Source organism: Sus scrofa, chromosome 18 (assembly GCF_000003025.6).
Source record: "Sus scrofa isolate TJ Tabasco breed Duroc chromosome 18, Sscrofa11.1, whole genome shotgun sequence".
Lineage (NCBI taxonomy): Eukaryota > Metazoa > Chordata > Mammalia > Artiodactyla > Suidae > Sus > Sus scrofa.
The window spans coordinates 14,538,369-14,558,042 of NC_010460.4; the positions used below are offsets into that span (position 1 = coordinate 14,538,369).

Sequence of the window (19,674 nt, forward strand, 5' to 3'; positions counted from 1 at the left end):
CAATTGCAACCAGAAACTGGAAGTCTGTATTTGTGGAATGAAGTTCCTGGCTTTGTGCAACAGGGTCTGGCTATACTGATGGTGGGGAAGAGGGTAGGTAATCCTAGATCTTTAGACTTCAAAGCTCAGATTATGGACCGTGGGCCCAGTAAAAAGTGAATTTAGCTTTTCTAAGCCATAGACTATTCTGAGTCTCGGTTCTCAAATCCATAAAGTGGAGTGAGAAAGACAGAAAGACAAGATATGGATAGTTAATAACCAGTTTACTTTAAAGTCAGTTTCAAAAAACCTATACTTCATATAATGAATGGGATTTTTAAAAGCCAGCAAGAAATATACCCACCAAAAAAGGAGCAGCAGGATAAATCCCAATGGAAAATCTGTGCCTTTCTGCGGTTGGAGTCACTTGGTCAAGAAATGATGAAATTACAAATTTTTGTAAAGGGTGTGTGTTTTGGAGTTTCTGAGGTCCAGGTCTCAGCGTGAGAGTTGGGCAAGGCCAGCCTTTAACTCCGATGCAGAATAAAGAGAAGGAAGTGGTCACGACAAGCATTCTTTCCCACCCCGGCAGCACCTCCCTGGTCTAACGTTGCCTGTCAGTCTCTTGTCTGCTGAACTTGGAATCTAGCTCTCCCAGCAAGCCTGTGCCCCCAGTCCTCCCTGCAAGACCTTCGTCCTTTAACTCTCTATGGGAATGGTTGGTAAAAGTGACTTTCAGGTGGAGGTGGAGGGGGGCTGGAGCAGTCTGACCCTGCACAGAGGGCCTGTATGTGAGCAGCCCTGGCGGCTCTTGGAGCTGAGGGCCTACCGCTGGGGAGCGGTGGGAATTCTCAGTGCAGAGCAGCACTGCTGCCCTTGCCCACAGCCCAGCTACTAACTTGAGTCCTTTCGGTAACTAGGATCCATCTCGGACTAACCCACAAGAATAATGTGAACCCAGAAGAACCAAGCACCCAGACCACGCTGTCCTTTTTCCCCCATAAGCACTGTGGTTCACTTATTCAGTCATCCAACAAACAATGACTGGGTACCAACTGAATGATGAAGCTAAGCCGATGGGACAAAGAGGTATATGCTGCATTGACAATGGCTTGAGAAAGTTTCTTTTTCTCTCTTCCCTGTTAAATAAAATCATTTAGTGACCTCAATTACTTAACTACGGTTAACCTGTTTTTCCCCAGGGCAGTGTTATTCAAAGTGTGACCCAAGGATGAGCAGAAGCAGCATCAACTGAGAATTTATTAGAAGGTTCACTTCTCAGGCCCCCGTTCAGAGCCATTGAACCCATGCTTCTGGTGGTGAGGCTCAGGAATCTGTGTTTTACCAAACTTTCCAGGTAATTCTTTTTGTTTTCTTTTTCTTTTCTTTCAGTTATTTGAGGGTATAGACTCAGAAGTAGAAGTGCTGAATCATTTGGTAATCCTATTTTTAATTGTTGAGAGATCACCATGCTGTTTTCCACAGTTGCTCTTTCACTGAACCTTTTCCACAGCTGCTGAATATAAAATTCCTGTCAACAGCGCACGAGTTCTAATTTCTTCACATCCTCACCAACACTTGTAATTTTATGTTTTGTTTTTATTTTTGATAGTAGCCATCTTAAACGGTGTGAGGCGGCATGTCACTGCAGCTTTGATTTGCATTTTCCTAATGATGACTGATGTTCAACATCTTTTCATGTGCTTATTGGCCATTTGTGTATCTTCTTTGGAGATATGTCTGTTCAAGTAATTTGTTCAAGTTATTTGTTTGTTTGTTTTTCTTTTTCTTAAACATGCGGCTACACCCACAGCATGTGGAAGTTCTAGGGCCAGGAATGGAACCAGATCCATTGCAGAGACAATGCTGAGTAGTTATGCCATAGGCCACAAGGGAAGTCCTCATTTTTTCATCTTTGGATAGAGTTGTTTCTGTGCTGCGTTTTAGGAGTTCTGTATATATTCTGGATATGAGTCCCTTATCAGATATATGATTCACAAATACTATTTCATAGTCTGTGGGTTATCTTTTTACTTTTCTGATATTACATTTCAATGCAAAAAATTTTAATTTTCATAAAGCCTAATTTGTCTATTTTTGTTGTTGTTGTTGCCCTTGCTTTTGGTATCATATGAAGAAATCATTGCCCAATCCAATGTCATGAAACTTTCTTTTAAGGGTTTTAAGAGTTTCATAGTTCTAAGTGTTATGTTTTTTACGTCTTGGATCCATTTTGATCTAATTTTACAGATGGTATTAGGTAAAGGTCTAGCTTCGTTCTTTTGCAGGTGGGTACCCATCCAGATAATGCTTTATGCTTCGGGTTGAGTAGCCCTGGTCTCTAGCACGGTCCCCATTTGTATGGTCAAAGCCAGGACTCAGGCATGTTCTTGAGGCAGCTTGAACGAAGGGAGGACAGAAAGTCAGTCCAGGGAAGTTATTTCCTTGTAAGCATGTGAGGGTGGGAAGCTGAACTTTAGCTGACATTCCATTGATGGAAACCTAGAAACATAGCCACTTGAGCTGCAAGAGAGGCTGGGAAAAGCAGTTTCTGGCTGGCTAGCTATGACCCTATCTGCAATGTTTTACTGTAGAAGAAGGAGAGACTGTGTCTTAGTGTCATGTGCGAGGCCCGGGGCTGGTGGCAGGAGATGACCATCTTCAACAAGGCCGTCCACACACTCAAACGCTGGTCGAATAAGGTGTTCCCTCCTGGTACAATGATTAAATAATGAGGCCTAAGTGTGAGTTAGTCCCCTCCAACCAGAGTGCCTTAAATCGGCAAGTGTTTCACCTTTTAAAAATAGCATTAAAGTCTATGGACATTCACATCCTAAAAAGGCCACCAATGACATTGCTCCAAAGTGGGGATTGGTCAGCTCTCACCAGTGAACCAAATCAGGCCCACTGCCTGTTTTTGTAAATAAGGTTTTATTGGAACACAGCTACACCTTTTCATTTTCAAATAGTCCATGGCTGCTCTTACACTACACCCAAAGTGAGCAGTTTTGAGAGTTTGTATGGTTGACAGGATGACAGTATTTACTAGCAAGCCCCTCACAGGAAAAATCTGCCCAGACCTTCACCACCACCCTTGGGCGTAAAGTTCATAAACCATTCTTGGCGGTGGGTGCTTACTAAAGGTTTTTCAGGTGGTCTTGGCTGATCCAAGGAGATACCCAAAGCTAGGCTCCTCCATCACCAAGAAGAAGTTGGGTAAGGAAACTGTTTATTCTAGGCACTGAATGATCATTAAATCTCTCTTTTTCAGCCAAGCACTGTGCTAGGCATTTAGATACATTATCCTATTTAACTCTCACAAAACCCCACGAGGTAGTAATCACAGCTGAGCCAAGCTGAGCCTCCTGGCTTCTCTCTTGTGGGCAGGGGCTATATTTTTAACAGGTCACAGGACATGGGTATATAGATAATCTATTGATACCTCAAACCCAACACATTAGAAATGAAACAGCGTCTATTTCCCTAAACTATTGCCCTCTCTTCTTTTTTAGGCTGTAAACAAACACCTATTTCATTGATTTCTTATCATTCGCAAATCTTAGATTAGTGCCCTGATGAATCCTTTCCTTATTAAGTTTATTCTGGTCATTCCTGATTAAAACCTACCTTTGTCTGTTTTCCCATTTATTCAGATCCCTTCTAATCTTCCAAGTCCAGTGAAACTTATTCACCTCTCTGGCTTCCCATCCTTCTGTGGCAATCCTTTCAGCTCAGCTTCGATGACATCACCCTCATGAAACCTTTGTGAACCTGCAAATGAGCACCAATAGCATTTTATTGCTCTTGCTTCTTGACACTGTGCATAGTCCTCCCAGAACCATAGCTAAGGACAAACTCGAGTTAAGCTCCTTAGTAGAAAGTTGGCTTCTCGAGGACCAAGAACTTTCCTTCAGGTTAGTACTGAGTCAAGATTCCATCCTAGGATCTTTGCTTATAATCTGCTCAGCATGTTTACCTAAACTGACATCTGTGAGAATTTATCGGCAAGTGTGAAACCATAGCAGAGATCTACATAGATTACCAGATGTTGATTTCCCCCAAATTATGCTTTTCTCAGGAGATATTTGGGAGTTTAATCTGAAAGTCCCTTTAGCCAAGTCTGGATACCTGATAGTTGCCAAATGATAGAACAAATTTTGACAGAAGGATGCTTCCTTGAATTTTAATAACTTAGTTGATAATTCTAAGGGGGAGATAAGATTATATTAGCACAACAATTGACTAAGCTGAAGCCGTAATTGCTCTATTGCTTTGCCCCAAGCAAAACAACATAGTCAATGTGTATATTTTGACTAAGGGGTCAAGGTAACCTCCATTCTGGACCCAGATTTTTATTTACTAGCAGTTTGACACTTGGCAGGTCATTAAGCTTCTACGAGGCTCAATTTCCTCCCCTTTGCAACATGGAGATTATGTAATATCTGCTCCTTCTGCTTTACAGGGTTGTTGTGAGCAGAGTAAAGTGAGATAAGGTGTGTTAAAAAATTTAGTAAACTAGCTTTTGCTGCTGATACCCTAAAACATAGCGGCTTATTTTTTTTTCTTTATTTTTCTTTCTTCTTTTTTTTTTCTTTTTTTCTTTTTTTTACAGCTGCACTTACAGCACATGGAAGTTCCCAGGTTAGGAGTGGAGTCAGAGCTGCAGCTGCTGGCCTACACCTCAGCCACAGCCACAGCCACGCCAGATCTGAGCTGGGTCTGCAAGAGGCTTTTGTTTTTAATTCAGTGAGTTTTACTATATTTATAATTGTATAACCATCATCACAACCTAACTTTAGAACATTTCTATCCCAAACCCCCAGCCCATCCCTCCCCCTGAATCTGCCCCCTTTGGTAATCATAAGTTTTTCAGTCTGTAAGTCTGTTTCTATTCTAAAAATAAGTTCATTTACATCCTTTTTTTAGATTCCATATATCAGTAAGTGATTGCATATGATGTTTGTCTCTCACTGTCTGACTAACTTCCACTTAGTATGATAATTTCTAGGTCCATCCATGTTGCTGCAAATGAGATTATTTCATTCTTTTTGTGGCTGAGTAATATTCCATTGTATATAGGTACCACATCTTCTTTATCCACTCCTTTGTTGATGGACATTTAGGTTGCTTCCATTGTCTTGTACATAGCACTGCAATGAACATTGGGGTACATGTATCTTTTCGAATCACAGTTTTCTCCAGATAGATGCCCAGAAGTGGGATTTCTGGGTCATGCGGTAATTCTATTTTTAGTTTTTTGAGGAATCTCCATGCTGTTTTCCATAGTGGTTGCACCAATTTACATTCCCAACAGTGTAAGAGGGTTCACTTTTCTCCACACCCTCTCCAGCATTTATTGTTTGTAGATTTTTTGATGATGGCCATTCTGGCAGGTGTAAGGTGGTACCTCATAGTAGTTTTGATTTGCATTTCTCTAATAATTAGTGATCTTGAGCATCTTTTCATGTGTTTTTTGGCCATCTGTATGTCTTTGGAGAAATGTCTGTTTAGATCTTCTGATCATTTTTTGATGTATTTTTTTTTAATTGAGCTGCAGGAGCTATGTATATATTTTGGAGATTAATCCCTTGTCAGTTGCTTCATTTGCAAATATTTTCTCCCATTCTGTAGGTTGCCTTTTCGCTTAGTTTAGGGTTTCCTTTGCAGTGCAAAACTTTTAAGTTAATTTAGGTCCCATTTCTTTGTTTTTATTTTTATTTTCACTACTCTAGGAAGTAGATCTGAGAAGATATTGCTGCAGTTTATGTCAGAGAGTGCTTGGCCTATGTTTTCCTCCAAGAGTTTTATCGTATTTGGTCTTATATTTAGGTCTCTAATCCATTTTGAGTTTATTTTTGTGTATGGTGTTAGAGAGTGTTCTAATTTTATTCTTTTACATGTAGCTGTCCAGTTTTCCCAGTACCACTTATTGAAGGGACCGTCTTTTCTCCATTGTATATTCATGCCTCCTTTGTCATAGATAAGTTGCCCATAAGTGGATGGGTTTATTCTGGGCTTTCTATCCTGTTCCATTGGTCTCTAGTTCTGTTTTTGTGCCAGTACCATACTGTTTTGTTGACCATGGCTTTGAAGTATAGTCTGAAGTCAGGGAGCCTGATTCCTCTAGCTCCATTTTTCTTTGTCAGGATTGTTTTGGCTCATAGTGGCTTATAATAACAACTATTCATTTAGCTTATGACTTTGGGGATTGGCTCAACTATGTGGTCTGGGTCACCTTAGTTGATCATTGTTGGGCTCAGTGTCCATGATGCAAATTGGCTAATGCATGGGCAATCTAGGATGGCCTCAATCACATGGCTGGTGGTTGTCAAGCTGTAGGCCTGGTTAACAGGAGTAACTGAGCCGTGTGTATTCTCATCATCCAGGAAGCCATTTTGGGCTTCTTCACAGGCAGCCTCAGGGTTTAAGAGAAGACAAACTCCATTGTACCCTTGCTTTTCAAGTCTCTGCTGGTGTTGCATCACATTTCCTGTATCCCACTAGGAGAGCATTCAGAGTTCAAAGTAAGGAAGCATGGATGGACAGTCAGAGGAGGACAAGACATTATGACCACTTTTCCCACCTACCAGATCACTGCCAATTGGAATTATAGCAGAATTTCTAGCACCCAGTGAAGACAGGCAGGTCTTTTAAAAATGGTGTTAATGTCTATGAATATTCACATCCTAATAAAACCACCAATGACATTGCTCTAGAGTGGGGATTGGCAAACTCTATTCTGAGAACCGAGTAAGGCCCGCTGCCTGTTTTTGTAAATAAAGTTTTATTGGAGCACTGTCACATGCATTCATTTTCATATAGTGTATGGCTGCTCTAACACCAAGGCAGTAGAATTGATGGTAATTTTATTTTTAATTTTTTTTTAGGAAACTCTATGCCATTTTCCAACATCATCGGTAGGGGCTGCAGTGTCCAAGTCCAGTGGCAGGGGCATTGGAATCCTTTCTGGAACCATCCCACACTGCATTTTGGGTGTTATTCTCAGCTGAGTGGCCATCCAAGTTTAATTCTCTGGCCTTCCCAAAGAGTCTGGGAGGCATCTGATATCCTTTAATAAATTCCTTTTTTGTTTAGACTAGCTAAGAGTGGTTTCTACTGTTTCTAACTAAGGATCCTGACACTGATTGTTTTCTAAGCCTGGGGCTCTGTGGCTTTAAACACCCTATGCTGAAGAAGGCACAATTTTTGTTTTACTTTTTGCAAATAAAATGTTTAGTTCACCTTGGTATGCATTCATATAGTCCAATTAGGCTTTCATACACAAGCTCTGGATGCTCCAAATATCAGAGATGGTTTGAGAAAAGAAGGAAAGCAAATTCTATTTCTCCCATTTAGAAAACATTTGAATTTTGTTTGAAAAATCTAAGCTCACTAGCTCCACTCAGTGTCCTGCTGAACTCATGTGGCACCATATTAACTTGCAAAAAAATGAAAATGAAACTTGCTCATTTGGCAAGTTTTATAGTTTTGTGTCTATGGTTAGCTTTTTATTCAAATGTTCAATGAATTTTTTAATATGGTGTAAAGGTCTGACTTCATTCTTTTGCATGGGGATACCCAGTTTTCCCAACATCATTTGCAAAGACAGAAGCTGTCCCTTCCCCATTGTGTAGTCTTGGCACTATCATCAAAAATAGTTTGGCTATATATCCAAAGGTTTATTTCTGCACTCTCTATTCTGTTCAGTTGGTCTGTACGTCTGTCTTTAGGCCAGTCCCGACGGTCTTGGTTACTATTTCATTGTAGTATGTTTTGAAATCAGGAAGTGTGAGCCCTCCAATTTTAGTCTTCTTTTTCAAGACTGTTTTAGCTATCCAGGATCCTATAAGATTCAGTTTTAAGATTTTTTTTCTATTTCTGCAAAAAAAAATGCTATTGGGATTTTGATAGGGATTGTACTGAATCTGTAGGTCACTTTTGATAATATAAACATTTTAACAACATTAAATCATCCAATCCACGAGCATAAATGCCTTTTCATTTGTTTCTTTGATCTTTTTTAGCAATGTTTTATAATATTCAGTGTACAGGTCTTTCGTCTCCTTGGTTAAGTTTATTCCCAAGTATTTTATTCTTTTTGATGTGATAGTGAATGAGATTTTTTTTTCTCAATTTCCTTTTCATATTGGTCATTATTAGCATATAGAAACACAGCTGATACCATATCCTGAAAATTTGTTGAAATCATGTCTTGATTTTAAGAATTTTGTGGACTCTTTAGGCTTTTCTACATACAAAATCATGTCATCTGTGAACAGAGATCATTTTACTTCTTCCTTTCCACTTTGGGTGCCTTCTACTTCTTTTTTGATATCAGAGAAATGCTGGCCTCATGGAATGAGTTTAGAGTATCCCCTCATCTCAGATTATTTGGAAGAGTTTAAGAAGTATTGGTATTAATTCTTCTTTAATTCACTTTAATTCTTGTTTAAATCTCCAGTGAAGCCATCTGGTCCTGGACTTTTCTTTGCTGATAGGCTTTTGCTTATTCCTCCAACTTCCTTACTAGTCATAAGTCTCCTTAGATTTTTAAATTTCCAATGAATCTGTGTTGGCAAGTTGTATGTTTCTAGGAATGTATCTATTTCTTACAGGCTATTCAATTTGTTGGCATATAATTTTTCATAGTGGTCTATTACAATCCATTTTATTTCTGACATGTCAGTTTCAATGTCCCCTATTTCATTTCCAAGTTTAATAATTTGAGTCTCATTTTTTTCTTAGTTATTCTACACATGGGTTTTTTAATTTTGTTGGTCTTTTAAAAACTCAATTTTAATTTTTAATATTGTTTTCTATTCTCTGTCTCTGCTCTAATTTGTATCATTTCCTTCTGCTAACTTTTGGTTCAGTTTTTTTTTTTATAGTTCCTTGACATTTAAAAGTAGATTGTCGATTTGAGATCTTTCTTCTTTTTAATGTAAACACTTACCACAATAAACTTTCTTCTTAGTATTGCTTTCACTGTATCTCATACATTTTGGTATATGTTGTGTTTTCATTTTATCTCCAGATATCTTCTAAATTCCCTTGCGATATCTTCTTTCACTTGCTGGTTGCTGAAGAGTCAATTATTTATTTCCACATTTTAGTGGATTTGCCTGTTTTCTTCCTGCTATTGATTTCCAGTTCCCTTCCATATGGTTGAAGAAGATATTGTATATGATTTCAATTTTCTTAAATTGGTTAAGACTTATTTTGTGGTTTAACATGTGGTCACATGGTGGATAACATTCCATGTGCACTTGAGAAGAATTCATTCTGCTGTTTGGAGTGGAGAGTTTTGTGTATGTATGTTAAGCCCAATTGGTCTGATTGTGTTGTTCAAGTCCTCTGTTTTCTTACTCATCTCCTATCTGGTTTTTCCATCCATAGCTTAAAGGAAGAATTGCAGTCTCCCACTCTTACTGTGCTGCTGTCCGTTTCTCCCTCCGTTTCTCCCTCCACTTCTGTCAATGACTCATATATTTGGGGACCTTAATCTCTCTTTTTTTTTGTTATTGTTGTTTTTGTTTTGTTTTTTGCTTCTTAGGGCCACACCCACAGCATTTGGAGGTTCCCAGGCTAGGGGTCTAATCAGAACTACAGCTGCCAGCCTACACCACAGCCACAGCAACACTGGATCTGAGCCACATCCTCAACCTACACCTCAGCTCACGGCAACGTTGGATCCTTAACCCACTGAGAGAGGGCAGGGATCAAACCGGCAGCCTCATGGTTCCTAGCTGGATTTGTTTAGCTACCGGCACGACAGAACTCCTTAATCCCTCTTTAAATATGATAGGATTTATGATTCTTATAGGGATTATATCCCCCAATAGTTGACTGTAAATCTTGCCTTGGGGAGACTGTTCATATAGCCGAAACTCTTCAGTGGCAATGAGAGCTTGGGCCCCTGGACCACTCTTCCGCTTAGAAGACAGTCCATAGTTTCCATACATCACACCATCCCACTGGCTTCTGCCTCCTTCTCCAAAAGCGTATCATGATGCGTCACAACTCATAACTATTTTCAAGCTGACATTGTTATGTTTCTTAAACACCATTTACTGCCTCAGCGCACACACACACACAGACATCCTTCATTCAAAGTTTAGTATATGTGAAATGTTTTCAAAGAACTCCATAACCATTCTTGATGTATGGTGATTTTCGTTCATGTAAAATGGCTTTACATATTTAAAAAAATTTTTTTAAGCAATCCATTTTCTATTTTTTAATTTAATTTTTTTTTCAGCTGCCCGCATGACATATGCAAGTTCCCAGGCCAGGGATTGAATCTGAGCTGGAACTGCAGCATTGCTGGATCCTTAACCCACTGTGCCAGGCCAGGGATCAAACTGGCATCTCTAAAGAGACAAGCCAGATCATTAACCCACTGTGCCACAGTGGGAACTCCCATATTTTAAAATATTTTTTGTTATGAAGTTATATTTGTCAAGTACATACAATGTTTGTTAGCTTGACTGATATTTTAAAATATTTGGACAAATAGTGTGTGGCTCTTTACTGTGCTCTTGTATTGGGCCTCACAGACATTCAAGATGGGCCTGGAGAGCAGTTATATGAACAAAATTGTTTATCAAAGCAGAACATTGGAAACATCTAAACATTTCCCTTTGGGATGTTTAAATTCTATCTAAATCATGAAACAGTATTTATCCATATAATAATATTTTTGAAGCCTATGAAGCATGAAGAAATGCTTATGAATAAAATACAAAATCAAATGTAAATTAAGAATATCTATGTGAAAATACTTATAGAAAGAATTGATGAAATAGTTATCAAGATTATAGGATTAAGGAGTTCACTTATTTTCAAAATATATTACAACATTTAACTCCATAGTTTGAATAAAAAGCGAGAACATGATTCATTAAATAACCTGTTTCCACAGCATTCTAGCAGCTGCCTACAGAGACATGCTGAGCTAAAGGGCTACTCAGCCTCACCTGCCTTCCTGTCCATCAGCAGCAAGTTTCCATGTCTGCTTCCAGGGATGGGCACAGTGGGAAGATAGCCACAAAGCTCAGTATAAAGATCAAACATCTGCTAGACAAGAAATATTTTAAAGAGTAAATCTACAGAAAAATGGACAGTGCGATACTCAAGAGGGATAAACTGGGGGGATTCTGGAAAGTAAGTTTGCATGACCTTGTCTGGCATCCATCTTCATGAGCCAGAGAACTTGAATTCACTCAATTCTTCTGCCTGAAGGAACAGGTGAGATCCAGCACAGGTAAATCAGAGGGCTCTGTGGGAGCCTAAGAATCCTGAGGGATAAGCAGATGTTAGGCAGGAAATAAAAAGAGAGCAAAGGGGGGCAGGTGATGGAGAGGAGACAAATGCAAAGGCAGAAGCTGAAAAAATTGCTGGTGCCTCGCAAAGTCTGCGTGAAGTTCTGTGTGGTAGACCTTTGGGAAAGTCACCCTAGCAAATCTTTCAGAAGATTGGCGGACAGTTAAAGTGGAGGCAGAGAGATCAGCTAGAAGACTGTTCAAGTGTTTAAAGAGAGAAAAGCTGTGGATGTGACTCAAGGCCTGAGCAGTGAGATGGAGAGGAGATGAATTTGCAAAGTATGAGGAGAGAGAATCAATAGGACTCAATAAGTACTCAGAAGAAGGAAAGTCAAGGGTGATGCCAAGTGCTGCCCAAATATCTGAGCATATCTATAGGACCAGTGTTGCCAGACAAGTCTCCAGAAAGCAACAAGGACTTGGTATTCATTTATATTTCAGATTGAAAACTATCTGCCTCTTTCCCAGGTTACAGTCCCATGGGGATCCATGATGTTTATATTTTATGCTTACACAGGCTGAGCTCTGTAGTTACATAATCAGAGAAAGAAATCCCACAATCAGTTCCAGGACTCTTTAGACATGACCTTTTGTAAATAGCCAGAGCAAGAGTTATAGTCAAATCCAGAGGCATTTATGAATAAATACTGACCCCCAGTGTCTAGATGCAGAAATAAAGATTACATAAAGATTTAAAATACCAAGATTATCGGGAGACTACTTGGACTTCCAGCTACAAATCCAATTCAGAATCCCTGAGTGCTTCAGAGACAAAAATATGAATATTTCACTATACCAATGGCTAGTGGCTGTCTGGAGAACTCTAGTGAATATTCTGTAGAATAAGTGTGAGAATGGATTAAAAGACCCCAATCGTGGGTGTATAACTACGTGATGGCCTTGACCCTCTCTGCTCCAAAGTCCAGGTTTAACTGTTCCAAAGATTCTTCTCACTAAAAGGATAGATTTTATGCAAATAATGTGACTGATGGAAAAATCTAGCTGTATCTCATTCCCCACCTGGGTCAACATTATATCAGGAGTTCCCGTGGTAGCTCAGTGGAAATGAATCTGACACGTATCCATGAGGACACAGGTTTGATCCCTGGCCTCACTCAGTGGGTAAAGGATCTGGTGTTGCCATGAGCTGCAGTGTAGGTTGCAGATGAGGCTCTGAACTAGCAATTGCTGTGGCTATGACGTAGGCCAGCAGCTACAGCTCTGATTTGACTCCTAGCCTGGGAACCTCTATGTGCCCTGGGTGTGGCCCTAAGAAGACAAACAAACAAACAACATTACATCAAATGGCGTTTCCTGCTTCCTCTCAAGTGGATGCAGGGTAGCGTGGTGGGCAGGTATGCCCTTTTCACTGTGTGGCTAGAATGAATTCATGAAAAACTCTTGAGTAAACTCTGCAGCAAAATAGCCCCTTTGGCTGGAGTTGCTTCATGGTGAGAAAGTGACCCTCCAACACCTTGGCCTGTAGTTGCTGCAGCTGCTGTCAGAGGGCGTCTCTTTTCCACACACTGGAAACTGGGTGCTAGCCCTTTGGAGACAAGCTTATGTCACATTCTGGTCTATACTGAAGTTTTTAAGGACTTGGTTTTGCAGAAAATTAAATGAAGCTGTCTTGAAAAGGTAGAGCTTCCTTTGTGAAAACAGCACCTTTTTTTTTTTTTTTAACAGGGTCTTTTTAATGAATCTTATTTTTAAAGTAGGAAAAGATTTAAGTCTTAAGTGGCCAGCCCTAATGTAAATAAAAGGCACACCCTTGGTACCAACAGACCCCATGTGACTTCTGTCTGGGGCAATGTGAAACATTCATTACAAGCTATTGCCTCTCATCAGTCTTAGGAGAAGGAAGCAGAGAGGAAGAGTAGAGACCACAGCTCCTTGGAGGTCACACAGATTCAAGCTGGGCTATGACACTGAGCTGAGTGATGCAAAGGCCACTTGGGAGGTGGTTGCTACAAAGAGAAAATCCAAGGAAACAGAGGCCCAGAGATTAAGTAGAGATTAGGAGCCAAACAGTGGCTTTAAGAAGGGTAGGATGCTACCCTAAAGCGTTAAGGGATTAAACTAGAAGGTTTTGCATAAGGAGAAAGAAATCCCATGACGTTTGTTCAGCTACAAGGTGATGGCAACCATAACCCTGCCTGTGACTTGTATTAGCAGAGAAGCTACTTGTTGTTCTGATGCATAACTGTAGCACCAGACCTAGCGGAAATACAACAAATGTACAACTTGTTTCTTTACAATATAATACAGACTTAAGAAGTTTTTCCTTTACCCAACAAAGACAGAAATTTCCAAAAGAATAAAAAGTGCAGAAACCGGGCACCTTTATCCAGGCGCTGCATCTAGCAAAACATGTTTTAGTGACTGACTTAATTCAAGTTTGCTTTAGTTGCTTCTTTTCAATTTTTTTTCCTCCTGTCACTTTTTTTCTGGTTTTATTTTGAAAAATGTCAAAGCTACAGAAAAGCTGGAAGAATAGTGCAACATTATAAACTCCTTCCTCACTTCATCAATTATAACATTTACTAAATTTGCTTTCTGTCTCTCTTTAAATACAGAGGGACACTGTGTTGCCTGAATCGTTTGAATGTGAGTTGCAGACATAATGACACCTCACCCTTAAAATTTCCAACCACCTTGTCCTTTATAACTTTAATATCCAATTAAGTTTCAAATGTTAAAACCCTTTCCCCAGTGCAATGGTATTTGGAGGTGAGGCCTTTGGGAGGTAATTAGGTTTAAATGAGGTCACAAGTGTGGATCCCCCAAGGCGACACTGGAGCTCTTAGAAGAGACCAGAGCCCCCTCCCTCTCCACCTTGTGAGGACACAGCAAAAAGGCATCTGTCTGAAAACCAAGAAGAGGGTTCTCAACAGACACTAAATCTGCCAGCACCTTGATCTTGAACTTCCCAGTCCCCAGAACTGTGAGAAATGTTTGTGGTTTTAGCCACCCAATCTGTGGTGTTTTTGAACAGACTAAGACAAATGTTCTGTAATCCATTATCATTATTCTTCAATCTCAAACTGTCCCAAATTTGTCACTTGAAGCCAATTTTGTGTCCCATCAGTCTTTGGGCATTTTCTTTTCTGACTCAAGATGTTCTAAGCTTGGAGTTCCCGTCGTGGTGCAGTGGTTAACGAATCCGACTAGGAACCATGAGGTTGCGGGTTCGATCCCTGGCCTTGCTCAGTGGGTTAAGGATCCGGCGTTGCCGTGAGCTGTGGTGTAGGTTGCAGACGCAGCTCGGATGCTGCGTTGCTGTGGCTCTGGCGTAGGCCGGTGGCTGCAGCTCCGATTCGACCCCTAGCCTGGGAACGTCCATATGCCGCGGGAGCGGCTCAAGAAATAGCTAAAAAGACAAAAAAAAAAAAAAAAAAAAAAAAAAAAAGATGTTCTAAGCTCACTTTACACATTATGTGTACTCAAGCGGAATCATGATTTCCCCAAAATATCCCTGATCTGTGGAATAGTATTTAGAAAACAAGATCAAGGGAACTTAGGGCGTGTTCATTATTATCAGCTTATGGCTTCTAGGAGCTTTCAGAGGACAGAGCTAGGGATGGGGGGGAAAGGTGGGGTGGTATTGGGAGGAAAATGCATACACACACATTCATGCAATTATCTCCAGTTCGAAATTAGTAATACAGGGGTTTTCTTTATCTTACTCCATTTTCTATCCCCTTCTCCCATGGAGAGTAACCTAATTTACAATAAGAACAAATTATTCAATTTTTTCAACCTAGGAAATTCAAAATTACTTCTCAAAAATAGTCTCAGGAAACATTTTCATCTTTAAACACTCGAAGTTAACATCAGTGTTGCCAAATCATCCCACATTATCCCCCAGAAGTCACAAGGAGCAGATTGACAGCTCTCTAAACAAGCAACCAGAAATAATGCACCTATAAACAGGACTCGAATTAGATAACTTAGCAATGGCTGATCCTTGACAGGACCAAAAAAGGACAGAGTTCAGAACAGATTGCTGTGGCTCCCACTTTAACTGGCGGAAAACTGCTGGAGGTGTTTTCCTTTTCAAAATCTATCCTGTTTGATGTGTGGTATTTGTTTCAAAGCAATGCAGTGGGGAGAGTGAAAAGATACGCATGATGTTGGTCTTAACGGTGGTAGTGGGGTGATGGGTATCTGAGTTTTCTTTGTGCTACCTATATTCTCAGCTTTTGTGGATGTTTAAACTTTTTATAATAGAAAATCGTATAGTGCATTACTGTCAAATCAGAGTAAGTATAAGATTAAATGGCCAGCCCTAATGCAAATAAAAGGCAAACAAGATGTGGGTCTAATATGTGAGAGTAGGAAGTGATGGTGACAGCTGAGATTACCTTTAAAAATATTGTCTAAGGAACTTCCAGTTTTTTGGTAACTGAAGGTCCCAATGTCTTAAAGCCTAGTCCATAGAGCTAGATTATCCTCCAGTGGATAAAACTTCACCAACTGCGAGAAAGAGAGACTTTTATTCTGTCCCTCATTTTGCCAAATAGCTTTGTCACTAGAAGGTGATTGTATCATGAAAATATTCTTATAGTATGTTAAGAATATATCAGGAGTTCCTGTTGCAGCGCAGTGGAAAGAATCCAACTAGTATCTCTGAGGATGTGGGTTTGATCGCTGGCCTCACTCAGTGGGTTAAGGATCCAGCACTGCTGTGAGCTGTAGTGTAGGTCGCAGATGTGGCTCGGATCCAGAGTTGCTGTGCCTGTGGTGTAGGCTGGTAGCTGCAGCTCCAATTGGACCCCTAGCCTGGGAACTTCCATGTGCCATGGGCACAGACCCAAAAAGCAAAAATAAAAAAATTTAAAATAAAAATAAGAACATATATACATATATACATTATGTATATTCTTACAGGATTTTTTATAGGATGTTTCATATTCCCCTTGGGCTCAAAGTCCCCTCACAGTCCAATGTGAAAACCCTCAGGCTACAACACAACATGGCATCTTCCAGAGTCAGATCTGCTGAGAGGCAAGGCATGATTTAAATAACAAATAGTGTTATATAAGTGAGCTCCAAACTTACAAAATCCAATTATGCAAAAGACAAAAACAGGAAAAACAATCAAAGTCAGCAATGTTGAGACCATTTTGGTGTGTTCCTGAGGGAAGAATCTGTGAAGGACTTTCTGGGTAAGAGGGAAGCGGAACTTTGCAAAGAGGCTTGCCACTTGTAAAAGCATAAAAACCAATTAAAAATGACACTGGGGATGATGAACCTTCTGTCCAGTACAGCTGGTTCCCCTACTTCACTTAGTCATCAACAGTAAGAGGTTAGGAAAATAAACAATTATCACTACATCGCAGGAATGGGGTACAGGGAGTATGTGACCTCTGACTTCTTTCTTGGGAGCGTCATCACGATCAGGAGGATTTCTGCTTCGGGCCAGCTTGACCAACTGCTGCCCAAGGGGGATTGGCTTTAACCTTACGTACCAACCAAAAAAGGCACAAAATCTGCAAAGAGCATGGGGAGGGGGTTCCCAGGCTAGAAGACAAATAACCACTGCCATTAGTGTGCCATTCATGCGCTGCATTTTGGCAAAAGTGGTCATGACTTGAGATGAGGAAGAGTCTGCAACTTTGCGGCAAAAGAATCTGGTTGAGTTTGACAACTGCCAGATCAGGTTAAGAAATCTTCCTTTCCAGCTCTTAGCAAGGAAACATACGTGACATTACGAATTCTAACCGAGAATACTTTGTTAATTCAGTCCTCAAACCGGTACTAGAGGAGGCCAAGAACCTCCACTTTCTCAGGCAGAATTTTTGTTCTTTCAGAACAACAAAGTCACAGGGTACAGGAACACAGTACTCATCTGAGATATTTAAAAATTAAAACTCAAGGAATAGCATCTTGCTACAGCCCTTACCTTAACCACATTGGACCCGCACAAAAGGATCATTTCAGCCTGGGTTGGCTCCCGGGCATGCCCGACCTGGTAGCAGGACAGGCTGCCCTCTCCAAGGACCAGCTTTCTCTAGATAAGCTACCATTTTAGAAAACAAAAACAAAGCCCCTCCCCCTTTTTTTCAGTCCCAGCTTGACATTGCACAGAAGGATGGCAAGATAAGGATGCAGACCAGGGAGCCTTCAAGATAACCTACATCAAAAATTCTAAGTAACTTGTAAGCCATACCAACAAACAAACAAAGGGGTTTACTAAGTGGTCTCAAGGTTGAGGTGCTGGAGTTGTTAAAAATAATTTTATAACACATTTTCATAAATATCTCTTCATTTATTTCAGCCAAGATCTCCAAAACAATGAAACCAAATTGTACCGCAAACAGTCAGCAACAACTACCCCTCTCGTAGGAAGTCTGCGAGATGTTAAAGTAACCAGGGGTGAGCACAGCTCTGTGTGCAGAAGCACATCATGGTACCAGGGGGGACCTCTGGAGATGGACCTCTAGATGTGGAACAAGAGAAGAATCCGACTCTAGGATCTTGAGCTGGGATAAGACCTGGTCACCACTTGGGCGGGAAAATTCAGACACCAATTCCAGAGGAGGAGCTGTTCAAAAGTGATCTGAGGTGCAGTTTAGCCATACTGGAATTCTAGGAAGACCTGGTAGTTGTATTTTCAGCCCTGATCTCTGAATGGTAAAGGGTGTTATGTGGTTAAGCAATAGGACTGTGAAAAGAAGGACTACCGTAGAAAAGCCAGTGGTTGGTCAGGAGCGTGAAGCATCCACATTCCATGTCCTTATGCGTCACAGATGTGGCCAGCTGTGAGCAAACCAGTTTCCTCTCTTCTCTTCAGCAGTCTTCATCAGCTGATGCTGTATGTCTTGATTTACAGATCACTGGAGACCAAGTAGTAGCAAGGGTTTTAGAACTGGTTTCCTTCTAATGCCAGTTTTACTATAAAATGGATACAAATAAACTTAGCCACCAATGGAAAACGGTGAAAAAATGATGGTACCTGTAACAGCTATTACAGTTGCAAAAGTGTTTACATGAATTTATCATTGAAATATAGGTTACTTGCTTTGAAATAAGGCCCTTGCTTAAAGAAATGACTTACATATCCATAGCATCGAAGGCATATTGTATCTTTAAGACCCATAAGCAATCAGTTCTGTCTGTGGCCTACCCTGAATACTCTAGGCTATAGAGTATAATGTTTTGCCCTCGGTAGAGAAAGAACAAACATTTGTGACAAGTGCCAATATACCATTCCCCCTGTTCAAGTGAACAAAATTACACCCACTATATTCTACCTTCCCCCCCAGACCCAACCTTCAATTTAGAGAGAATTGGGAGTGTCTATGTGTTGAAATAAGTACAACTCTTTGTATTATGGGAAGAGCAAAGACTAGTTCAGAAGGCTTTACCTAGTGTTTCTGAATCATATGGAAGCAATTTGGGGGTATCATTTTCAGTGTGACTGATTTTTAAATCAACTTTAAGGACCCAAAGATTAAAGTTTAAAAAAACAAAAATAAAAAGAGAACACGAACAGCTAGGGCTGTCTACGTGCTGCTAATTCTAGCAGCCGGAAAGTGATTTCACCGAACATCCAGGAGGGAGCCTCTGGACTACAGACAAGGCAAAGGGCCTTGGGGTCTGTCACTGGCTGCCTTGGAGGGATCCCTCTGTGACTCTCCCATTTAATGGGCCTCTGGTCTTACCTGTCAAAGCATCCCTTTTCCTAGCGGAAAAGACCAGTAATAAATACTTAAGGACAGTGTATTATCTAATATCCTCTATTATCACCCCAGAGGGTCTTCGCAAATACAAAAGTGAACTACTTGTTGGAGTAGGTAGTGCCTGGCAGTGGGGACTCAGTACTGATTTACTGAACGAGGAATACCTTGAACTTCACCTCCACTTGCTCTCCCATCTCAGAAACTCATGACACTAATTAAGCCCCACAGGTGACTAACTTAGTGACTAATTTACACGGGGCCAGCAGGAGCTAATGCATAAGGCTTATGACATAAGTGCTCCGGCATCCTAAAGCCTTTATCTGGGCCAACATTAAGTTACCTATATAAACTCTACCCCACAGCCTAGATCTGGAAAAATCAGGAAAAATCGGGGGGGGGGGGGGGAAGCATAATCAGCACCCACAGCACACCGCATGCCACTCCTTCTGCAGCTACTCCTAGCCAGCACGTGAAAGACTTTATTTGTCAGCTCGTTTCACTTTTCCTTGATCCTCTACTTTCTTAATGGCTGCTTGGATAGCCTCTTGGTCACCCAGGAACTGGTGAGGCCCAACAGCGTGCAGGTTCTCGTCCAGCTCCAGAAGAATGGGGACCCCAGTAGGAAGGGTGATGTTGATAATGTCCTCATCGGAGATACCTGGAGATTAAGAGAGGAAGGAACAAGGCAT

The 19,674-nt window shown here is 40.7% G+C and overlaps 1 protein-coding gene and 1 long non-coding RNA gene across 2 annotated transcripts in view; one reads left to right on the plus strand and one right to left on the minus strand.

Annotated features, from left to right (window-relative positions):
• LOC106506771 lies at window positions 329-7,078 on the plus strand. Its single transcript, XR_001302314.2, has 4 exons — window positions 329-697; window positions 900-1,068; window positions 1,182-1,336; window positions 6,867-7,078. It is a non-coding gene; the product is annotated as an uncharacterized LOC106506771 (long non-coding RNA).
• The window catches only part of BPGM (bisphosphoglycerate mutase), a 37,403-nt gene continuing 35,279 nt past the window's right edge, over window positions 17,551-19,674 (minus strand). The window contains exon 3 of the mRNA XM_021079176.1: window positions 17,551-19,643. Coding sequence (XP_020934835.1) covers window positions 19,465-19,643 — 179 coding nt within the window. The 3' untranslated portion in view covers window positions 17,551-19,464. The remainder of the gene's footprint in view (window positions 19,644-19,674) is intronic.